A 23706-nucleotide genomic window follows, 5' to 3' on the forward strand; every position below is an offset into this window, starting at 1 on the left:
ATTAAAAAATTATAAATATTTCACTTTATAATAAACAAGCACATATAATAAAATATTAATTTTTTTTAACACAATTAAATCAGGAATGCATATTAAACCAGGTATGGGGACATGGATGAGATTGGGGATAGATACAGGGCGGGTAAGTATATACTTGTATCTGTACCCGTACCCGGTTTAATATATCGAGTTTTACCCATACCTGATCAAACTAGATATTTCATGTCAAAGTCGGGACGGATTCATGTATTATTCACGGATACAAATTTATTTGTCATCCCTACCCATCCACCAAATGCAATTCAACTTAGCCACTTTATAAAATATTGCCAAAATGTTAAATTAAACACAAACACAAAATATTGCTGCTTCTATATTACTATATTATGATGTTAGGGCCCCCTCATATGTGCTAAACGATAGTTGTAAGTTGTTAATTGATACAGAATCGATGTCAATAAGATTATGATACATAAAAATCTAATAATAAAAAGCTGATGCCGCTTCTTGAGTTGTTTGATTCGTTGCATATTCAAATCAAAACGTCATATAAGGAAAGTTTCAATTAATTTTTTGTTCTTTTAAGCTGTTCATGCATGGGCATATTGGCCAATTGGCAATTTATTTGATATGATCGATGTTGCACTGCGTCATGCTTTGACGTATTGAATTTAATCAATTTAAGTTATATGCTATATATTATGTGCCATGTGGATTTCAGATATACCTTTTTAATCTTTTGGATAAGCTTCTCATACTGCGTCATTGCAATCGTAATGAAAGGAACCCTGCTCTAATTTAAACCAATTTTTCAACAAGCACTTACAAAAGGATAAATATATAATAAAATAAAATTATTCTATTTTATCATTTAAATTCAACATATATACACATCTTAATCTTTATAATTCTCTAAAAGGTAAAGTGAATAACTTAGTTTTAATTTATTTTATCTTTTTGTTTCTTCTCTAAAAAAGATTTGTGGTTATGTATGTCGTTTTGAAACAATGGATGAACAAATCAATTATATATGCTGTGGGTTGTCTTCTTTCTAATGCAAGTCCATGAACACAGTCACGTGTATAAAACTATAACATGATTTCACATATATAAATTTATATTAATATAAGACACGATTTTATGTATACGATCAAAATTAATTATTAATTTTTTAATAATTTTTAATAAAATTATAGATTATTTATTGTATTTCTAGCACAAATTTGCATGTGATACTTATTTGACAAGTTATTTTAATTATTTTCTTGTTAAATTGAGTAATTTGTTGAGTAAAACACAAAAAGACCATAATTTCGATTTTTATAAAATAAGTGAATTTTAGTTTTTAAAAAGTTTATAGTTTTAACTTTTATATAACAAGATTTAGGTATAACATATTTTTTCTCTTTTCATCATGTTCTCACAGTTTCAGTCAAATTATCACTAGTTATATATTTTTCCTTCAAATTTATATGAACGAGTTTAACTTAGTTAATTGGATGCAGTCCATAAGTTATTATAAATTTTTTATATCATATTATGATTTCAATAAATAAAAAGAAATTCTCCGAGCATTATGTTTAATGCTCTCTCTATTAGAACAAATATAGCATTAATAGTAACTAGGAAAAAAAAAGTTAAGTTTGATAAATACATTTTTTTAACAGTAAAATATTACTATATCAATTTCAATATTTCAAACGTGGATTGTTATTTTGTACAAGATCATTTTTAGGGATATTATTCTTTAACAAAAGAATTTTTAGAAATCCTTTTAATTTTTTTTATTTAATTCAATTTTATATTTATTTATAAATTAAATTTTAATATTTTTAAAATAATTTATCAATAAATAAAAATAACTTTATGCTCAATATAAGTTACATTTCTTGAATTTAATATAATTTTTATGTTTAATAATACCTATTTATATAAATTTTAAATATATATATATATATATAGTATTTATTATAAATTTTAGTTATATATAATATATATTTAACCTATTACATACACAAACTAAAATACTAATGAAAAAAATCAGTAAAAGTATACCCTCATATATAGATAAAAAATATTTTTTTTTGTGGACTTCAATATTTTACATCATTATTATAGGAGATTGATTTACCAGTTATATATGTATCTTGTAACAATCTGACAGATCACTATACATACTATTAAACAACTACGATGTAGCGGAAGACTAAACAACATGCATCAAAATAAAAATTTATAATACAATCAATGACTAATATCTTGTACATAGAAGTCATATATAAAATATAGTACTAAGAATAAAATAAACTTAAATGCTAGTCGACATTTATACAAAACTAGACTATATAGGAGTAGCCAACAATCAAAACTAGTCACCTCTAGAGTGATTATCCTTCAATTGTGCAAACCATCCTATTAATTCTGTCATACTCACATATCAAGTATGATTATCACAGTTTCAATTATAAGGAAAACATAGAATAAGTTAGTGAAAGAATAATTCAAAATAACAACTTATAAACAACATAATGATCCTAATAGTGTAACATTTTACATGTTTAGCATAAAAACATATATATAATATATATTACATCTAATATGTTGTCACACATATCAACTATGGAGATCTCCTACGTTTTAATTAGGATGAGTAGTTTAAGTGATTTGACAATACCAAATTATAACAATTGATATAATACCAAAAACAACGATTGATACTAAGGCCAAAAACAACAACTAGCATATGCTATATTAATTTCTTAGATTTTGTCACTTAAACAAGGGAGTATAATACAATGTCGAGATAGAAAAATTTGGGTATGAGCCTACCACGATATTAGTCTATAACACTAAACCACCTATTGGATTAGTCTACTGACTACCTCCAAATATCACAATCCTTTGATACTATAGGTTAGAGACTAAGTCCTCAATTTGGTACTTTACTTGATTTGATCACTTTATACATGTATGTTTCAACTTTGTCCATGCACAGATACTACATAGAACCTAGAGGGGGCAACTAAAAAATAATTTACCCATTCAGAGGCCAACTTACCTAATGAAATGTTTCAACTAGGCTCTCGGAGCACCGCAATGTATATTTGTACAATGGAATATTAAGTTTGAACACATTTTTTAATTCTCCTCTAGTTTCTATATATTGTAGCTTAAATATGTATCTAACTCACATATTTATAACTTATCAACTTAACAAATATCAACTTTCAACTTTAACAACATACATCTTATACGACATTCAACTTTCAACTTTACAATATAACAACTTAAACAACATAAAAAATCTTACAACTTTTACAACATGAGAAACTTTTCAAAACAACCTCAAGAATCAACTTAGACAACTTAAACAATACACAACCTTACAACATGGTCAACTTACTACATATAAGCTCATATAACATCTTACATCATCATTCATATTATTATGTCATTATAAATCAAATGCTACACACTTAAGCCATCGATGCTACAACATACCATTCATTTACCATTGATCAAACTATAAACAACATTAAATAACAACCCCTAATCATACAACTCATGCTTGCTGCCACTCATTGGGCATCCAACGCCACTGAGGTAGAGACCTACCCATCTCATCCATGCTCGATGTTACACCATTTGTGTCCAACATGATTGAGGTAGAGAGTGCCCCTTAGTCTCACGTTTGGTGTGGCAATACTTATGCCTAACCCTAATCAGGTAGATAGCTCTCTATCTAACTCATGCCTGATGCCACTCCACCAACATTCGACATGATATTAGATAGAGACAATCCTTTCATCTCACGCTCAATGTCATTCAACTCATGCTCGATGTTACCAACCTATTGCCCAATGCGAGTGAGACATGACCTCTCTTTGGAACCTCGTTCGATGCCTTAAAGACGTGTCCAATGCGATATTAATTAGTTAATTCTATGCTTATGCAGAAACTAATTTCAACCCAAAACACCCAAAAATCAACAACCCATGGACTTCCATTGCAACATATAACATTTATACATTATATACAACTCACTTTCATCATTAAAAACAACATGCAACAAGTATCCAAACAAAAATCATCTCAATTTATCATACATCTCTTAAAAACCATGAAACCCTCTCAACTTCATATTTTAATTAACTCAACAACTTCAACCAACTCATTCCAATCATCATAACCATAGAATGCACACTCGAAAATTCAAAATCAAAACTTCCCTTACCTCTTAGAGAAGATCTATAAAGAAGAAGAAAAAAAATGACTCCATACTTCGAGCGCCTAAGCTCCATCCGCTCAGAAACTCAAATCTCCACTGCTACCACTTGAACCAATTAAGAAAATGATAGAAAAAGAAGGGTCCAAGAGAAAATGAAGAAGAAAGAAGGAAAAGGGGAGAAGGAAGAGGGAATCCTCTCTCTAGCTTCTCTTTGGGGTTCTTGAAAAAAGAAAAAAAACTTGAATTATGAGCTTCTTTTGAAAAACTTCCTTTTATATCTTTCTTGAACCCACTCCACTTATCTATGATCTAACCCTCTAGAGATTAGCATGCTCTTAGAGTCTTTCAGTTCCCGAACTCTTAGCAACAACTGTCAAATCAAATAACAGGATTATGAGGAGACAATGTTACATATATTTTAAGTAAAATATTTTAATAAATAAAAATAATAAGATAATTTGACATTTATTTAAATATGCTTTTTTTATTTATAGAATGATTAAAGAAAAAAACTTTATTTCTTTATTATCAGATGATACCAAATAAAAAAATAATGTTTTTTTTCTTCCTTTTTCTTGTTAAAAAGGTTAAAAATTGTCAGTAACATCTTTGTAATATGTTTTTATCAATAAATAAATTTTATATTTAAAATATTTATTTTTGCATCATGTTTCTTTGAAATAAACTTCTAAATTAATATTCAATATCGTATATAATAGGCATTAAATTAAGAAAACTTAATAAATCTCCAACTTTGTAAAAAGGTATTCATTTTAGTTATTTACTTTAATTTTTATTGACATTGTAAAAAAAAATTGATTACATTAAATGTTATTTTATAAGTCCAAGAATTAACAAAAAAGAATTTAAGATTTCAAAAAAATTATAATACTTAATTCATGCGGCATCTCAAGGATTAAATTAAAAAAAAAAATAGTATCTTACGTATTTCCCTATTTTTTACTAGTGTCAAACAAACAGGTGATACGATGTGGCCAAAGATTCCACCGCAGGCATGACTTTTTTTATTTTTATTTTTTGTCTCTGGAGTATCCACTACTGATAACAGTGATTAATTTTCTCACTACGTTGGAGGTACTTTAAAGAGTGGGATAGCTGGCCCCAAGATTTAACGCGACTGCATACACAAGACAAGATTCGAACTCCTGATCTTGCTTAAGCGTGGATCAACCCCTATTGTAGGCATGACACAATGACCGTGTAAAGTTGGTAGTTACGTGGCGCAATACTAGGGGCTAAGATTGATTGTTAATTAAGGAGACGGTGACGCGAGAACAGGTCACAGCATTATCCTGGCCATAGATCCTGACATTGATGACGTCATACTCGTTACCCTTTTTCCGTCAACGACACAACACAACACCTGCGTGTGCCTGCGTGCATTGTGCATACCATCCTTTCTTATTATTCAAACTATTTTTTCCTTTCTTCCATTAATCATTGCACGCGCTTTCTACCCTTCAATTTCATTTATTTTAAACATTATACCGAGAGGTATAGCCAAGGGAAAAAGTCAAAGAATTCTTTAGGTAATTAGTCATTAGAATGTTTATCTTATGATTTTAGGTCTACTAAATTTCATAATTATTATAAGATTAATTGTTATTATTTTGTTTGAATCGAAAGACTAATTTAAATATTGAAATATCTTTTATAGATATCTCCTTTTTATTTCTTTTGAATAGATATTTTTGAAGTCTATCAAATTTATTATAAGGAAAATAAGTAAGAGATATTAAGATAAAGACTAAAAAGAGTAGGACGAAGATGATGGAATTATTAGTGCTAGAGATGGCAACGGGGCGGGACGGGTACGGGTTTCATGATACATGTCCCGTTCCCGCAAGTTAAACTCATTCTCGTTCCTGTTCCCATACCCGTCGGGTATAGATTTTCATCCCCATCCTTGTCCTCGTCGAGTATCGGGTATACCTGTACCCGTACCTATACCGTCAATTTTTTTTTATTATAAAAAATGATATTTTAAAATTATTTTTTTTATTATATTATAATTATAATTAAGTTATTTCTTTATCTTATATTATAATAAATAATCATACATAAAAAAAAAAATATTAAATTTTTTTAATATAATTAAATTGAAAGTTAGTATTAAATTAAAAATGAGAACGGAGACGGGTACGGGTACGGGTACGGGGCGGGTAAGTACATACCCGTACCCGTACCCGATTTAATATATCGGGTTTTATCCATACCCGTACCCGTACCCGGTCAAACCGGGTATTCCCCGTCAAAGTCGGGACGGGTTCAGGTATTACCCGCGGGTACGAGTATGTTTGCCATCCCTAATTAGTGCGTCTTTTTCTCGTATTAATCAATATGATATTTTTAAATGTTAAAGTTTGTTTGGAATAGTTTATATACAATTTATTTATATTTTTTTTTATTTAAAGACATTTGAAATAATCTTAAGTGTTTATGAGTGTATTTTTCAAATTTATAAGATATATTATTTATAATTTATGAGATATTTTGAATTTATTTTAATAAATTATTTAATATAACTTATTAATTACCTTGTATGAGAATGTATTGCAAAACACTATGTTTGAATTCGGTCATTGACATAAATTTTTTTTTCATTTTTTCATTAAAAATAACTTTTATATTCTTTTTCATTATTCTTTTTAATTTAAAATTAACTCATTTAGTTTCTAAACTAAATTGTAACAAGCTAATTATACGATTGAATTTCAAACTATGTATATATCACCATCAAATAAGTTTATTTATTTAATAAATATAAAATCAAAGTTCAAATAACTTTTTTTTTGCAGTCTATTTTCAGTGAACATATTTTAGTCTCTTTTAAAACCAGGTTTATGACTAAGTTAGGCTATTCTAATAATCATCATTAGTGTTAATTTCATTAATCTTACCGAATGGATCGTAATATTGCTGGATTCTTTTCTTCTATATACACCATATATGAGGCAAAGAAGAAGGAATAAGAAGTGAATCCATATGCTAGGATTTAATTTCAGGGTTAGTCCAACTACGCCCATGTGGAATAATAGTTTCTTTTTGTCATCTTCCTTCGGAATCTTTAGTTTTCAACAAAGCATTAGTTGAATTTATAGTTAGAACACCTGTACCATTAAGGACTTGAACAGTTATAAAATTAAGGGCGATAAAACGTGTACCATTTTTTAATTTATTTAACATAACCACGTATTTTTCTTTAAATTAATAATTAATAAATTTTCAAATAAAAAGTTTTTTTTACAACACTTGAAAGTTTTTATTAAAAATCTTATTCAATCAAAAAAAAAAAAAATATATATATATATATATACCATGATATTAATAGGACTATCTCCTGTCTTCCTTGGAATTAATCTCTCTTAAAATCTTGATTACATTAAATATTGAGGATATATTAGTTAAATTAAATATTTCACTTTGTAATAAAAATGTTAGATTTTTTTATTGAGTGTCCTAATTAAGATTTTATCAAAAATATACTAAATTTAGAAATCAAAAGTGGAAATTTTTCTTTAAACATATTATTAAATATTAATGTACCCTCACCATAATTTTAAATGCATCTTCAATATAAATAATAATTTCTAATCAATTTTCTTTTTTCTAAATAGTGCTAAGACTGATATTCACGTTTCCACAAGAAAAAAAAAACCCTTATTTCTAGAAGAAATTCTAAGCACCAAGAAATAACAAAAAAATCAATATAGCATTTAATATACGGAAGTTACCAGCAGCGGTGTGCAAAAAATTGAATTGTACACGAAAGATTAAGCATATACATACACGCCCTAGTTTTTTCCAAAAAAAAAAAAAAAAAAAAAGAATGGTAGAATTGGAATTGTAGCATGTGTAGAAGGAGGAATATAAAATATCTTTAGGCGAGGAAATAGATGGAATGTTAAGAAATAGGAAAAAGCATGGATTTAGGATTAAACATGGTGTAGGAGACAAGTTGGGCGCCGTCCAAATCAATACGTACACAAAATGCAAAACAGAGGAATAAGTGACACAACCAACAACGTCAGCCACAACAGCGCGTGACTTAGAATACATTTTGTTGACGTAACAACGAGTAATGAGTTATGACCCTTTCAATTCCACGCACCATTTATATATTGTGTTCATTCCAATATTCTCCCACAACCATAACCTTAACCCACCCATTTACTAAGACTTGTCCATCAACCATCAACCATCAACCATCAACCATCATGCATCAAGCAATTCCCTATAGATCATGGCGTCCTCTCCATAACCCCACCACCCACTTCACCCCACTCCCATTAATTACACACTCTTGTGATAACCATGATGATGTTAATAATCTTGATTCTCCATCATCATCACTTGTTTCATCATCCTCATGGGAGGGGAAAATGGTGGTGAAGATGGTTCATGAGAAGGCGGTTATAGTGATTGGGAGGCGCGGGTGCTGCATGAGCCATGTGGTCAAACGTTTGCTTCTTGGTCTTGGTGTGAACCCTGCGGTGTACGAGGTGGAGGAGAAGGATGAGGCTGGTGTTGCCACGCAATTGGAAGCAACAACGTTATCACAACAAGGGTTACAGTTTCCTGCGGTTTTTATTGGGGGTAACTTGTTTGGAGGCTTGGATAGGATCATGGCTACTCATATTTCTGGGGAATTGGTTCCCATCCTCAAACAAGCTGGGGCTTTGTGGCTATGACTTTATCTTCTTCTTCTTCTTCTTCTTTTTATTCCTAGCTACCTTTCATGCTCTTTCTTATTATTTCTTCATTTGTATTTTTACCAAATGTTTATTATACATGATTTCTCATGTGCTCCATCTTCCCCTTCATCAAAACATCATATGTAATCTCATTTTATTTTTTTTCATTTAGATCCTTTTTGTAATTTCAGTCAACTTAAATGAACCTATTTAGGGGAGTAGTTTTTTTAATGTCTATTTTTTTATTCACACATGACACATTCGACAAAATATGGAAAAAAGAAAGAGAATTTTTTTATAAGCTTTTGTTCTTTGGTTTAACTTTAAAAAAGAAAGAGAGAAATAGAAGGAAACAAAATTCCTTTTCATCTAAATTTATCTCTTTTCATTATTTATATTTTAAAGTTCATAATTATAATTAAAGGTAAAAGTAAATTAGTTTGTAAAATCATTTTCCCTTTCTTATAAACAGGACAAGAAAATAGTCACTCCTTTGATTTTAAATGAAGAGAAATTCTAACTCCTTTTTCTCTCTTACAAAATCTTTCTTCTCCACTCTTCTCTTTCAAACCGTGCAAAGAGAACTAAATTTCTTGTGATTTACATCGATAAATGCTGCCACTATTCTATATTTTAATTCAAATTATTAAGTATTTAGATTAACATTTAGTATTGCTTTGTTTTGGCTTAACTAATGAATTCAAATTTAAATTACACAATTGCCATTTTACCACGCACAACCGTTTCGGACTTAAATAAGATTGTTCTAGAATATATATATATGTGTGCCCTCTCAATTTTATTTATTTTTTATTCTACATCTTCCCAATAACATATTAAATTATTTAGCTGTTGGTCATAGAATAAAGTTTTAAATTGGTCGTTTTGCAATATCTCTTCCATAGTCACGAAAACATTTTGTGACATTAATCGTAACTTGTTTCGCAAATTAAGCGTATTAAAAGGTGGATTTATAATTTAACAATCACAATGGGTGCATTCATCGTTCAGTTGCGTGTCAGTTTTTTTCAACTCGGTTCATGGCCGACAATGGAAAACAAACATTTCAAATTTTCAATTTTCAAGTTAGGCAGTAACTGTGACCATAATAATAATAATAAAATCTATAACTAAATATCACGTGCACAATATTTTCGTCCAAACTACTATGAGTGAACAAAGACCCCATAAAATCGGATTGAAAAAAAAAAAATATTCGAGCAGGTTTGGGTGGGTTTTCAGTTTCAACGAGTTGAAAATATGGGCTCATATGGGTAATTCTGGATGGACTCCAATTCAAATTTTTAAACCCATTAGACCGACAAAAATTATAAATTCATAATTAATTTAAACACAATTATCACTTAATTTATGGGTCTAGTAAATTATCACAATCTTTATTCATTCAAATCGAAGTTGATGATCAGGTAGAAATGGTAACAAGAACATGTGGAAACAAGTTTCATTATCTTTATTCCAATCCTATCTCCATTCTCATATATATCTTGTTCTCATTCCTCTTTTTAACTCATCTAGTACTTATATCCAATTTAATAAATTATTATTTATATTTGTACTTGTGTTTGGTTTAAGATTTAGGATTTAGGGTTAAAACGGTTTTGGACATTATACGAGCTTACTTTTAATATAAATTTGACCAAAATTTTATTTTAATGATTATTATATTTTATATTAAAAAAGTTTGAATGATTCACGTGATATGGGCCTATTGGTTTATGTCTCGGGCCTATTTGTTTATGTCTCGGGCCATAGCTTAGCATATGGGCCTATTCTTGCGAATGGAAGTAACCATAGTTCCAAGCACTCATTCCATTTTTTTTTTTGGCTTATGTTTGACTAACGATATGAAAAAGAAAATAATTATATCATTATTTTTAATATTTTATGATATAACAAGAAGGAAGTTTTTTTTTTCATGCTTGCGGAGTAAACATATTAATAAGAAAATTAATAAATAATGTGGCTATTTTATCTTATCTTTCTAAATTGGAACAAGAGTTTTAAATCAATTAAAATGAAATAATTTTCATCGAATTTTATTCTATTTAATTCTATTTTAAATACTTAAAGTAATGAGAAGTATATTTTATTTCATTTCTTATTTTCAATCAAAACATAAGCCAAAGAAATAAATATGTCAAATAATTGGCCAAAATAAAACAACAATAGCATTTTTTTTTTTAAAAAAATGACAAGCATATTTCATGCATCACATAGTTTAGATCTTAGTGTTATTTATTTATGAACTTTGTGATATTTGAGTTTTTATTTATTTTTATCTTGTTAATGGTGCAGAATATTCATTTATTTAGTTAATGACTTAATTTTGTTAAAAAATATAACTAGCCATTTGATGAAAATAATGATAACAATAAGTTTCAAATCCAACTAAATCTCTTTGTATTTATCTAAATTTTCACTTTGACCTAATGAAATTTGACTTAATATGTTAATTTGGTATCTAAATACTCCACCTACCTTTTTAATTGCCTTTTTTAAGTATACTTTTATTTTTATTTACTTGTTATTTTTAAAGTTTAAAACAACATTAATTACCGTTTAATTAATTATACCTTACATCTCATTTAATTATAACTAATTTATATATTAACAACTAATAATATGCATTTATTGCAGAGTAAAACAGAAAAAAAAGATAGGTTTAAATATGTTTTTAGTCCCTCAAATTTATGATAAATTTATTTTGGTCTCTCAAATTTAAAATTGATGTTTTTAGTACTTGTAATTTAAAAAATCTTATTTTAGTCCTTATATTCAAATTTTGTTAAAAAATTTATCAAATATTATTACATAAAACCTACCTATTGGTAATCTTGTTAATTAAAATATCACATTAAATTCAATTGATATTGTATAACCGTCTTAATTTGTTACTTTCAGATATGTTATTGGTGATCTAAAGAACTAAAATAAGATTTTTAAAAATTACAGGTACTAAAAATAACGATTTTAAATTTGAAGGACCAAAAATAAATTTATCTTAAATTTGAGGAACTAAAAATATATTTAAACAAAAAAGATATAATAAAAAAATATGTAAATCGAGAAAACTTGTAACATTTCTTGATTTACGTAAACCGACTAGAGATAGTAAGAAATTTGATTTGCATTTTTAGCGGGGGTTTACCTCTATCAATTTTCATGCAAACTTCTCCCAAATAATTAAGACCTCTTTCTAGCTTGTGGGCTCGCAGTTATCTTAAAGACAAAGTATTTTGTGTAGCAATAATTTATTAAGGGGCAGCGTCAATTAAATTTAGATGTTAAGGTAGACAACAAAGATCCCTTTTTATACGCATACACTTTTATGTACCCAACAACGTCTCATATTTATTAACTATTTCAAATTATCAATCATCGGAGTGGAAGATGGACCTCCTTGCTTTCAATTCCTACAAGGAAGGGAATTTTGAAAATATCTCTCTTTTTGCTCCCTTCCCCATCCAAATTCCCCAATAATTCAATGAGCAAAACGAAGGACACCTCATCAATTCATGGTTTCTTCTCATATTAAAACATTGTTCTTTTATCCTTAGTGCAACTTCTCGTTGTGCTCATATAATTCTTGATGCTGACCTTTGTTTGCCCTAATAATACAACATGACTTGATTTTCTTGACTAAATAATTTCTCGTTTGGGCATTATTTGCTCTCTCTCGCTCTATGTATGCTTGGTCCCTACCTTTTCTCTATTAAAGGGGATAATTAATAGCTAATGCATGCTTGATTCACCTAAAAGAAAAGAGAAACTAGTGCTGTGGGTGCTTCTTTTTTATTTTTATTTTTTTTCCCTCAATACTTTAGTTTTGCTTTTAGCTAAGAAAGAGAATCCTTCTAATCTTGTTATGTTAGATGGCAATTCATAGTTGGTGGGATGAGGTTATAGTGGTGGTCTATTCCATATCCACGAGGACAAAATGCTTACCTCTTCTGCCTCTAAGCGTGTTCAGAAACACAAATCAATCCCATACAAATACAATAACTGTTTTTCATCAACTATATATAATTAATTTCATTTTTTATTATTAATGTTATAATTGGTGGAATAGGATCTACCTAGTAGTTGCTAGATGTGTTAAAGGGAGTTAATAATACTCATTCGAATTGGCTCATCACAAATTAATGTTTTAAATGGATCAATATCTAACTCGACTCATGTTTTGGTGGACTAAAAAAATTTCAACCCAACTTAACTCACCACAAATTAATAAATTAGGTGAATTGATTCACCAAATTTTTTAAATTAAAAAATAATTACATATTTCTATTTTTAATAAATAAAATAAAGAGTTATAAGTTTTATCAAGAAACTAAGTCTATCATTATTTTTAATGCAAATACATAAAAAAATATTAATCAAAATTTTAAATGATAATTATATATATAAAACATCCATATATATATATATATATATATATATATATATATATATATATTATAAGAAATTAAAGGGATCTATTCGACTCAAACTTGTTTGACTCTCATTTAAATGAGTCGAATTAAAATTTAACCAGAATTAATTAATATTTTTTTTCTAACCCGACTTGAGTAAACCATCGAGTCAAGCTCATTTTCACATATCTAGTGGCTGTTATCTTCAACCATATAGTCAGGAAATTTTTTTTAAGTTTGAAGGGTCGACACACAAAATTCTCAATCCCAACCGAGATTTACACAATGAAATTATAAAATATCTATTAATTTTTTTTTTAATTTGAACTCAAATTATGGAACTATCATGAGTGGATTGACAAATTAAGTGAGTCAATTATCAATTCCAATGTTCGCATACATGTTAATTAGGGAGATTTAATTTCTATGGAATTTATCAAAAATTTTTTTTTTTTTGCAATATACAATTAAATTGTGCTTGTGTTTCTTTGTCGTACGTAATTTCTTAATGAGCAAACTGATGCAAGTGTTGCACCCATTAAGTGACAGCTAATTCATTTTAAATGTTTTTTTTTGACCAAAAAGTTACCAATAATGATACAAAAAGTTAGCATACACAAAAAGCTAACATCAACGAGTGAGAGAGAGAGAGAGAGCCGCGATAGGAAGCATTACACAAAATCTATTGCATGAAATATATAATATTTAAGGTTACTCAAATATATGATTTTTTATTGACCGTGATATTTGATTTGTGTTTAAAATTTGATTTCAAGTTTTAGAGTCGAGTATCGTTAAAATTAATAGAAGTAATTTTTCATCAATACCAACTTGAGTCATGTTATTTATTTAATGTATATCTTTAATTAGACTCACGTTATGTTAGTAATTATCTATCTAAAATCAATTTTGTTTGCAACTTTCCAACTAACATGTATGTCAAAATTAATTTTTTTAATATTTATTATTCAAACAAAAATCACATTATAAGGCAAAAATTTCCACAATCTCACGTTTCCTTGAAATTAATTTTATAAAATGATGTTGATTTAAAAATAAATCTAAAAATAAACCACTTCTAAACACTCATATCTAATAATTAGTGCGATGACAATAATTAATTTATGATCTTATTGTAGTGTTTACCTCATCAAAATTGAATTCAGATGAGAGTAAGTACATGTAAGTTATGACATCAAACACAAACACAATTCATGTAAAGACAACTAAAAGCCATGAAATTTAGGATTTTTTTTATAAAAAAATTAGAAGGACAAAAAAATTTAAATATAAAATCTTGTATATATTATTATAACTCTTTACTATTATATTGATCCTAATAATTAATTAAAAATATAGTTTAGAGGTGAATTGGTGAAAAAAAAACCTTTTTATATTTGTTTAGAAGTCCCAATCAAATACTTTTTTTTGGTCATGTAGAGTCGTAGATTAATATATTTTTTTTAAAATCGAAATAAAATAAACTAATAGTGTCGATCAAGATCACGTTGAAATAACACCATATTTTATCCTGTAATCTTATAATGGAATAATAATTGATAATGACAACCACTTCTATTGAATCATTTGAATTTTGTTGTGACATTTTAGAATTGATTATTGGATCTCTCTGGGTCTGACCCTTTTTACCCAACTAAAAGGAAAAGTGAAGAAAAGTAGAAAACTATCAAATATTACAAAGAACTCTATAGATAATGTTTGTCACCAATCAAATAAATTTTATAAAATGAAAGTAGTTATATGTATATGAGAAATGATAGGATTAGAACACTCTTTCAAACATATTCTCTTTAATTGATTAAACTTTATTAAAAAATATAAAATTTAGTAAATCTTTCATCTTATTTAATACTTTTTTTAATAAATTTTAACCAATAAAAATGTGTTTAAAAGATTGTGATAGAAAATACGTCGTTAACACTTCTCCCGGTATATTGTTAGTTGGAAGTCATAATCATAAAACCACGGTGGCGTGTGCAGATGCTAATCAACATGAAATTTGTGTTGTTGTTGGTTGGAAATCAACGAACAAATAATCCGAGACGTGTGTTAGACACAACAATTTGTACACATATACCTGAATGCGTATGCAAAGATGGTGTCATAACACTGAAAATCCGAATTTGTAGTGCACTGTGTCCTTCGTTAAATCACAGACAAGGTACTTTTTATGTAGCTAACAAATTTGAGACAACAGATAGTGGCTGAGTTGTTTTGCTTTTACTGTAACTTTGTTGTTCCTTTTGTGATATCCGTGACATGAAAGAAAATGACGAAACTTTGCTATGTACGTATTCATTCATTCATTCTTGAAGAAACATATGTACTGTTGCAATTATGCATTACAAAGAAACCGTGCATATCCTTTGAAAAAGTGAAGTACAAATTGCAAATCCAAAAGGGAATATTCATGTCAAGTGCTGTTCTTTCTTTGTGTCCGTAAAGTTGATTTGGTTAAATTCAATAAGATCTTGTAGCATATCATGCATTGGTACAGCAATTGATAAATAAAATAAAATAACATAATATTAAAGAAAAGGGTTATCAATTGCTCAATGGTAAAAGGCAAATATTCTCCAGCTTTTGATAATCAGAAGCATGTGGGTTTCTGTAATGGAATCCCAGATCTAAATCTGTTCTACTTTCGGGCAATTATTTCAATTTAATTAAGCTAAATCAACTTGTTGAAAATTCTTACTTTAAAATCACCCTTAATTTGTATAATTTACTTTGAGCTTAAAACTTATTTTCAAGCTGCTTTTGTTTAGAATTTAAACACATATACTTGGAATACTTTTACAAATCGGATGTCATTGAAGTAATATATAAATCAACTTGCATTAAACGATCAAATTAAGTAAATTTTCCAAAAGAAGTAATAGAGCGACATATAATTATAGATGAAAAATTGACAGTCACCTACAACAAATACTGTACATGTGTTGATACTAACACCACTTTTCTGGTTTTACTCAAATTAGCCAAATGAATTCCAAAATAACTAATGGTTTACTTTCAGTTTGTGTAAAAAGAGGACAAAGAAAGAAACGAACACATCCTTGGTGACAACAATTTGCTTTTCCCTAAATTCATATATATGCTTTGAAATGTCTGTTTCCAACCATGTCAAGGTAGAGGTTGTGGCAACTGGCAGGGTGGAGTTTGAATAGGAATCTCACAAGGCCTTGAAAGTTGCAGCCTTTGGGGAGAGTGATGGAGGGTAGAGATCGAATATTCTAAGGCCAAAAGAGTTCAACAGCTAAACTCCAAAATTTTATTTTAAAAAATGTTAGAAAGGAAAAACATCATTAGATTATGATTAAGGATTAGCAAAGTAGCAGGAAAAGTCAGCCCACAAGGAGACGCCTACTCACATTTCCAAAAATTCACTGCCTTTGTCAGCTGGCTGTCTTCTAACATATTCTCTTTCATGTTAATCTTAGTATTTACTCAAACTTAATAATTAAACACTAATCTTACAAACTTATAGATAAGTGTTGTGGTTAAATACTCTGCATTAATATGTTGTAACAGAAAATTTCGTGTTTAATTTTTTTGTGTATGAAAATCATTCTAGATAATAGTAGTCAATATTGTAAAGTGAGATTAATTTCAGTCCAATAAATTAAAGATACTCATGGCAAGAAAAAAATACACTAATCTTATATCAACATCAAATTTTAGTACACAGTATTTCCTAGATTAACATATATCATATTTCAAGCGAGTCTAAAGAAAACAACACTTATATTACCCTAGAAAATATTAGCGTTGAGGCTAAGCAAACTTTTTACTTTCTTTATCTCTTTTCTTTTTTTCTTTTGTGGTGGTGGGGAAGATTCTGCCTTCATTCTCTCAAGAATAACTTCAGTAGTATATACCTCACATACTATATATTATTACTAGAAGAAAAAAAAAATCCTATATATTGATAGGCCACGTAACATAAACAATCCACAGGTAAACATTTTCACCGAAACGAAGAAGCTTTATTTAAAAGAAAAGGAACCAATGCACGCGAAAGATGTTGAGGAAAAGCTAAAAAGTAAATTATCTACCATCCAAAAAATTAAGGGCGAAAGGTAAAAGGTTTGCTACACACATCTACCACTCAAATTTTGACCACCCAATTAAGGTCTGCACTGACCTTCAAGTTGTGTTAAGGAATCAAAAGCACGTTTGACTGCCAGTTGCATCATCATAATCACGATGTGATGAATGAGGTTAGTAATAATAATTATTTCTGATATACTAATAATAAAAAAACAAGAACAAGAGTTAGTTTTATGTGTATATATAAAAGCCAAGTGGGATAGAAACCCTGTCAATGTACGTGAGACATGATCATGTTGTCATCCGGACGATTATTCCCTTTTATGTGTTTTTTCGTCTTTTGCTTTGGATTAACCCTTGCTTCACAGTTTGGTGAGAGCATGGACACACGTGCATGGCTGTTTACTAATAAGAGTAAGAATGCCAAATCAATTAACAAGTGATGGATTGTAATGGCAAACTAGCTAGCTACCTCTCACTCTTTTCTTTTAATCCATTATTGTAGCCAATTCAGACATTAATAATTTTTACAAGATTTTGGCATCTATCAATCTTCTTCGGGGAAATGACCTGCACTTTCACTTTGACTATGCCTCAAAGACTCGAAAGATTTTGCTTTTTGCGGAAAATAAAGATTAAGGAAGGCGTTTGGGTTGGCTTTTCTTTTTCCAGTCACACTCACACGAGACATAATGATTTTCACTTTTTGACAGAAACAGCGTTTTATTTGCTTTGATTTAAATGGCTGTAAGTGGAGTATTACGAGTTGAAACATTAATCAAGAAAAAGTACCCAGATTTTTTTAATAGACTCTTGGTTATGTTTGTAGCACTAGTATGGATAATAGCATTGTTTTTTTTTTGTTTCATGTAATTGGACAATCTATACATAAAGCAAACCTATACTATACGAGCCTATGAAGCATACAAAGGTTCTTAGGTCATATATATGGCAGAAGAAAAAAACTACATATAGCATATGTAAAGTCAGAATGATTTGGATGTAATGACCAGAGTGATATATATATATATATATATATATATATATATATATATATATATATATATATATATATATATTTATGCATAAAGGAATATGTCAGTTGATCACCAAGATTTTTAATCCATTCCCAAAGATTTGTTGGTACTCATAAGTAGACCATCTTATTTTAACAAAGTTTACTAAATGATAATTACGCGTGAAATATGACATTTAAATACATTTTTACATTCAAATTGAGTATTATTACTCTATCAGATAAAGCTTCATATGTTTGGTAACTTCTGTTATCTTTAATCAGTAATATTTATAGGCTAAGTTAAAAGAATTAGCATCAGGTCGGGATGACTATTAGATAAAGTTTTTTCTGAAAATAACGAGTACTCTAAGTGATTTCTCTTACCTTAATTCACGTTGTTATAAACGTTTATATACTGGAGAACACAAAAAGGGCTCCTCACTGTTTAATCTGTAAGCTTAAATATAAAAAAAATGTCATTGAATGAGAAATGATTTGAAAAATAAGAAAACAAAAAGTAACAAATTATGGGATAATCATTCCAAATGAAGATAACTTTCTTAGGACCTCATCATATGTGTCATCATACACTTTGCCTCACTTCCTACTCTCTCTACATTTCCCTGATCACTGACCCCCACCTTCCCATTCTTTTCCCTCTCTCTTTCTCTCTCCTCTTTTGCTTTTCAGCCTCCCATAGCATCTTAGTTTTTTATTCCACCTAAAAAGTAGATAATTAAATTGACTGCAACACATGAGAGAGAAAGAGAGGGACAGAGAGATCCCATCTAGCATATATGATCAGTTCATGTTGTTTAGGGTTGGAACCATATAATTAAGAAGGCTAGCTAAGCTACCCCATTCCCTTTGCTTTTCTCCTAATTCAAACACTAATATACTTCTTCCCACCTTAGTCAGCTTTAACTGTTTCCAAACTGTGTCAAACTTAGGATTCAAGAAACATCTTCGCTAAGATATGTTAGAAAGGATGGATGATGGAGAAATTTCAAATGCTTTCCCTCACCACAACACTTCAACTGCTGCATCAAATAACCAGCCTCCTGTCTTGAAGAGGAAGAGAAACCTCCCTGGAAACCCAGGCAAGTTTTTTTCAATGCCTTATCATTCTCACCATCTTTCTTTTATCTCTACCTTTTCTCATCATCGTAGGTATATTCAAAGCTATTTTCCTTTTTCCTGTTTTTCAAAAAAGAGGCAATGGTTTTTTTTTTTTTTTTTTGTCTAGGAAAAAGTATCCTCTAGGCAATCTTGTTCGAGTCAAGTATGACCTGAAAGAGCCAATGGTTTATTATTGTGTGAATGAATTAATGAATAATCTTGTACATGCACAGATCCTGAAGCTGAAGTTATAGCCCTATCACCAAAGACACTGATGGCCACAAACAGATTCGTGTGTGAAATTTGTCTGAAGGGTTTCCAAAGGGATCAAAACCTTCAACTCCACCGACGAGGGCACAACCTTCCTTGGAAGCTGAAGCAGAGAACAAGCAAAGAAGTGAGGAAGCGAGTCTACGTGTGTCCAGAGAAGACTTGTGTCCACCACCATCACTCAAGGGCTCTGGGAGACTTAACTGGGATAAAGAAGCACTTCTGCAGAAAGCACGGTGAGAAGAAGTGGAAGTGTGAGAAGTGCTCAAAGCGTTATGCTGTGCAGTCAGATTGGAAAGCACACTCAAAAACCTGTGGAACCAGAGAATACAAATGTGACTGTGGCACTATCTTTTCACGGTACGTTGTTATCTCTCTATCTTATCTTGTGGATCGCAAACTGTTACGTTTATATCCATCTCACATAGTAATCAATTTTTGTGTAAAGTGGTAAGTTGTCTAGTGGTATGTATGTATGAAAAAAAATAGAAATAAAAAATGGAACAGGCGATTACTATTCTTATCTTTGTGGCAAAAAGAAAGAGCATCGCTTTCCTCATGCACTAGTGGTAAGATGAAACTGAAAAAGATGTGAAAAAAATGAATCATGATACTGAAGTCCATAAACTGTAGCTGTGATATCTTTGTCTCTGACTCATCCTTGTGTGGCTGTGTGGCTGCTGTCTATTTGGCTTTTAGGAGTAGTAAAAGGAGAAAAATGGGTCTTCGTGCAGTGAAAAGAACTTGAAAGAACCCACACTTGCAAGTTTTATTACCTTTTTTGCAATCATCTTAAACGACAAAAGTTCTTAGATTACCTTGTTATTATGATATTCCTTTTATATTAATTCTGTAGTTTTAATATCATTGACTAATATGGGACTGGGGTTTCACCTATAGGTTAGGGATTGAAATTACTTGTCCACAATTTTTTGTCTCCTTTCTCTTGTTCCCATTGTAAAGTGAAACATGGTTTAAAAATATTAACATCTCTACTCGGCAGTTAGTTTTTCATTATTTTTGTGACCGCGATTTTGGTGTCAAAACTTCAAGGTTTTTCAGCTCATGCACCGTTTAAAATTTTATTTTTTTTACTCATGTAATTCATCTAAAGCTAAGTGTTACAAGTCGTAATAATGCTGCAGTCTCACTGGAGAAATTCTTGAGGCACAAAGGGCAAGAAATGAAATTGTACCACCTTAGTTATGCGTTTAACTTTATCTCTTTTTCAAATTAATTACGGCTGAAGAGGTACAAGTAGCTTTCTTTCATGTTTGCCTTTAAATAATCAATTAATTTACTGTTTGTTGTCAATTTTTGTGGAACAGGAGGGATAGCTTTATCACTCATAGGGCCTTCTGTGATGCCTTAGCAGAAGAAACAGCAAGGGTGAACGCAGCATCAAACATAAGTAACTACAGCATCATGCAAAATTCCCTTGGCCCTAACATGACAACCCATTTTTCATCATTTTTCAAGCCAAACTCATGCACTGAGGAAACAGTTAATAACCAAACATCCAAGGGCCTATCCCTTTGGATGACTCAAACATCTCAGGCTCATGAGCCAATAATGGCTAACAACAATTTGCACGAGTTTCATCAACTTGGGTCTGCTTCAAGCCCAACAACAGCAATTTATGGTGGGAATCCACTTGCTTCATGCTCAAACCCACCACCCTCTAATTATCATCTAAATTGGGTGTTTGGAAATAAACTTTCCTCAAATGGAAGTCATCAAGAGCTAACTAGCACTGCTTCACTTCCACTTGTGAATAACATTGTTAAGGATAACCCAAACCTTCAGCTCATAAGTGTTCCTTCCTTGTATAGCTCACAACACCAATCCCATCAAACAAATTCAGCAAACATGTCAGCCACAGCTTTGTTGCAAAAAGCTGCACAAATTGGGACAACTTCATCGGACCCATCATTATTCCTTGGGAACATAGGTTTGAAATGCAACAGTCCAGGTCAAGATGGGAACAAATTTTGTGGCATGTACGGTTCAAGTTCAGTAGTACTCACAAGTCATGGCAGTGAGGCAGAGAATAATTATTCTGGTGATTTGTCACAAATGCCCCCTTCAAAACGACGGCACGTACAGAATGAAGAGACTGCATGGGGACAAACTAGGGACTTTCTCGGTGTTGGTGGTGTCAACCATTTGCCACCCTTCATCAACCAACGGATGGATTTGATTTGATATCACGCATTCAAATGTCAATTTATTTTTTTTTAGTTTTTTCTTTTTCTCAAGGGAACATGTGATAATAAAGGAAGAGTTGGAGTCTTCAACATATAACTATATTAAATATTTAGACGAAAAACTGTGATTTATAACAGTGTTATCTGATTCAAATATAATTGTTTCCTGTAAAAGTTTAAACGATACATATAACCTATAATAATAATAATAATAATAATAATAATAATAAATAATGAGGATGTGGTGATGTGGTTGGAATAAGTAAGATTAAGAGGAAATAAGAATATATATCTTGAAACTTTGCAAGGAGGAAAAGGTGGGAATTGAGTGCATGATGAAGGCTTAAAAGTTGTTACAAAAACCAGATGAAGGGGGGTGAAAGGAGAGATATACATGCATATTCTTTTGAATCCTGAAAGCTGAGTCCTTTTAAAAATGGGGGGCTTTAATTTTTGATAAAGGTTTTGTGGAGTAGTGGGGGCAAAGGATAGGACCGCTTTTGGACTCCATTATTGCTCAGTTTCATCTCCGTTGTGTGGTTGTTGCCTTTCAAACTGGACTTGAAAGAGGATTTCCAATGACCAAAAAGCATGATTCTATAGTACAAATAGCCTTTTTAGCCTGTTCATTATAAAATAAGCTCATGTACCCTTTCATTCCATCAACAACGTGCATACATCTACTAATACTATCTTTCTTCCTATGCATGTCAAAAGAAAATTTAACCAAAAAAAAAAATAAAAGTAGACAACAAGAGGCAGTTAGAAAATGATGTTAAAACACATTTATATTTTTCATCTAATTAGGCTTCAAACTTCCACAAAATAAAGAGGTTCGCCGCTTGTTATAATTTTCTTTTTCTTTTTCTAGACAGGCAAATACTATATATATTTCACGAAAGACAATAATATGTTCGGAGTAAAATTATCATGAATAATAAAATTCTTACTTGTGAAAATGTTTCGAGTTAGATTCTTAGTTTATTCATCCATTTTTATAATAAAAAGTTAAATATAATATAAATTAAATAATTTTGTTACATATTGTTAAGGCAAAAAAAAAAAAAAAAACTTAATGAGAGGCATGCTAATTTAAAAAAATTATTTACATTGTTTTACTCAAACAGCTTAAATTTCTAGATGAACTAATTCATCATGACATAAATAGGTTAGGTTTTTTCCCTAAATGATCAAATTCTTCTATGGATATACTATATATTACTATAAATACTGAACGACTCTAGCAAATGTTCTATTGCACAAAAAGCGTAAAGTTGAAAAAAGTGTAAATTTTTTATGTTGATTATTTTGGTGCTTATTAGCATTTTTCTCTCCCTATAGCTATAGCTACGAAAAACAGAGGGTACATGTTCACATGGTATTAGCACGTCCCTTCACTGTTTCTGCACAAGACTTAATAGTGAATAATCCTATGCTTGGTTGCAAATTGCAATGTTCGATCAAACGGGATGGGAAGAAAACATATGGATGAAAAGAAAAAGTAAAAAAGAGAAGCCATTTTATTGAGTTTTGACTCCCGCACTCACTCACCACGTTATGATTTTGTTTTAACTTTTGGTCACACGATGACGTACGTGGTGGGGTGGAACAAGTTATCAAATCGTTGTTCGTGATTATATAC

At 30.0% G+C, this 23706-nt stretch overlaps 2 protein-coding genes across 2 annotated transcripts; both read left to right on the top strand.

The window, feature by feature from the left end:
- The first annotated feature begins 8381 nt into the window (after positions 1-8381).
- On the top strand, positions 8382-9174 carry LOC109810424 (glutaredoxin-C9). Its single transcript, XM_020373891.3, has one exon. The coding sequence runs from the start codon at positions 8467-8469 to the stop codon at positions 8938-8940; it is 474 nt and encodes a 157-aa protein (XP_020229480.1). The 5' UTR covers positions 8382-8466; the 3' UTR covers positions 8941-9174.
- A 9905-nt stretch (positions 9175-19079) lies between these two features.
- Positions 19080-22223, top strand: NUC (C2H2-like zinc finger protein). Its single transcript, XM_020373852.3, has 3 exons — positions 19080-19568; positions 19821-20217; positions 21186-22223. The coding sequence occupies exons 1-3, from the start codon at positions 19445-19447 to the stop codon at positions 22060-22062; spliced, it is 1398 nt and encodes a 465-aa protein (XP_020229441.1). The 5' UTR covers positions 19080-19444; the 3' UTR covers positions 22063-22223.
- The last annotated feature ends 1483 nt before the right edge of the window (positions 22224-23706 follow it).

This window comes from Cajanus cajan, chromosome 10 (genome assembly GCF_000230855.2).
Source record: "Cajanus cajan strain Asha chromosome 10, NIPB_CcT2T_4, whole genome shotgun sequence".
Lineage (NCBI taxonomy): Eukaryota > Viridiplantae > Streptophyta > Magnoliopsida > Fabales > Fabaceae > Cajanus > Cajanus cajan.

Coding starts and splice junctions, on each gene's coding strand:
- LOC109810424 (XM_020373891.3), top strand. CDS start 8,467: ATGCATCAAGCAATTCCCTATAGATCATGGCGTCCTCTCCATAACCCC.
- NUC (XM_020373852.3), top strand. CDS start 19,445: ATGTTAGAAAGGATGGATGATGGAGAAATTTCAAATGCTTTCCCTCAC. Junction 19,569..19,820: donor AAACCTCCCTGGAAACCCAG/GCAAGTTTTTTT, acceptor GTACATGCACAG/ATCCTGAAGCTGAAGTTATA. Junction 20,218..21,185: donor TGTGGCACTATCTTTTCACG/GTACGTTGTTAT, acceptor TTTGTGGAACAG/GAGGGATAGCTTTATCACTC.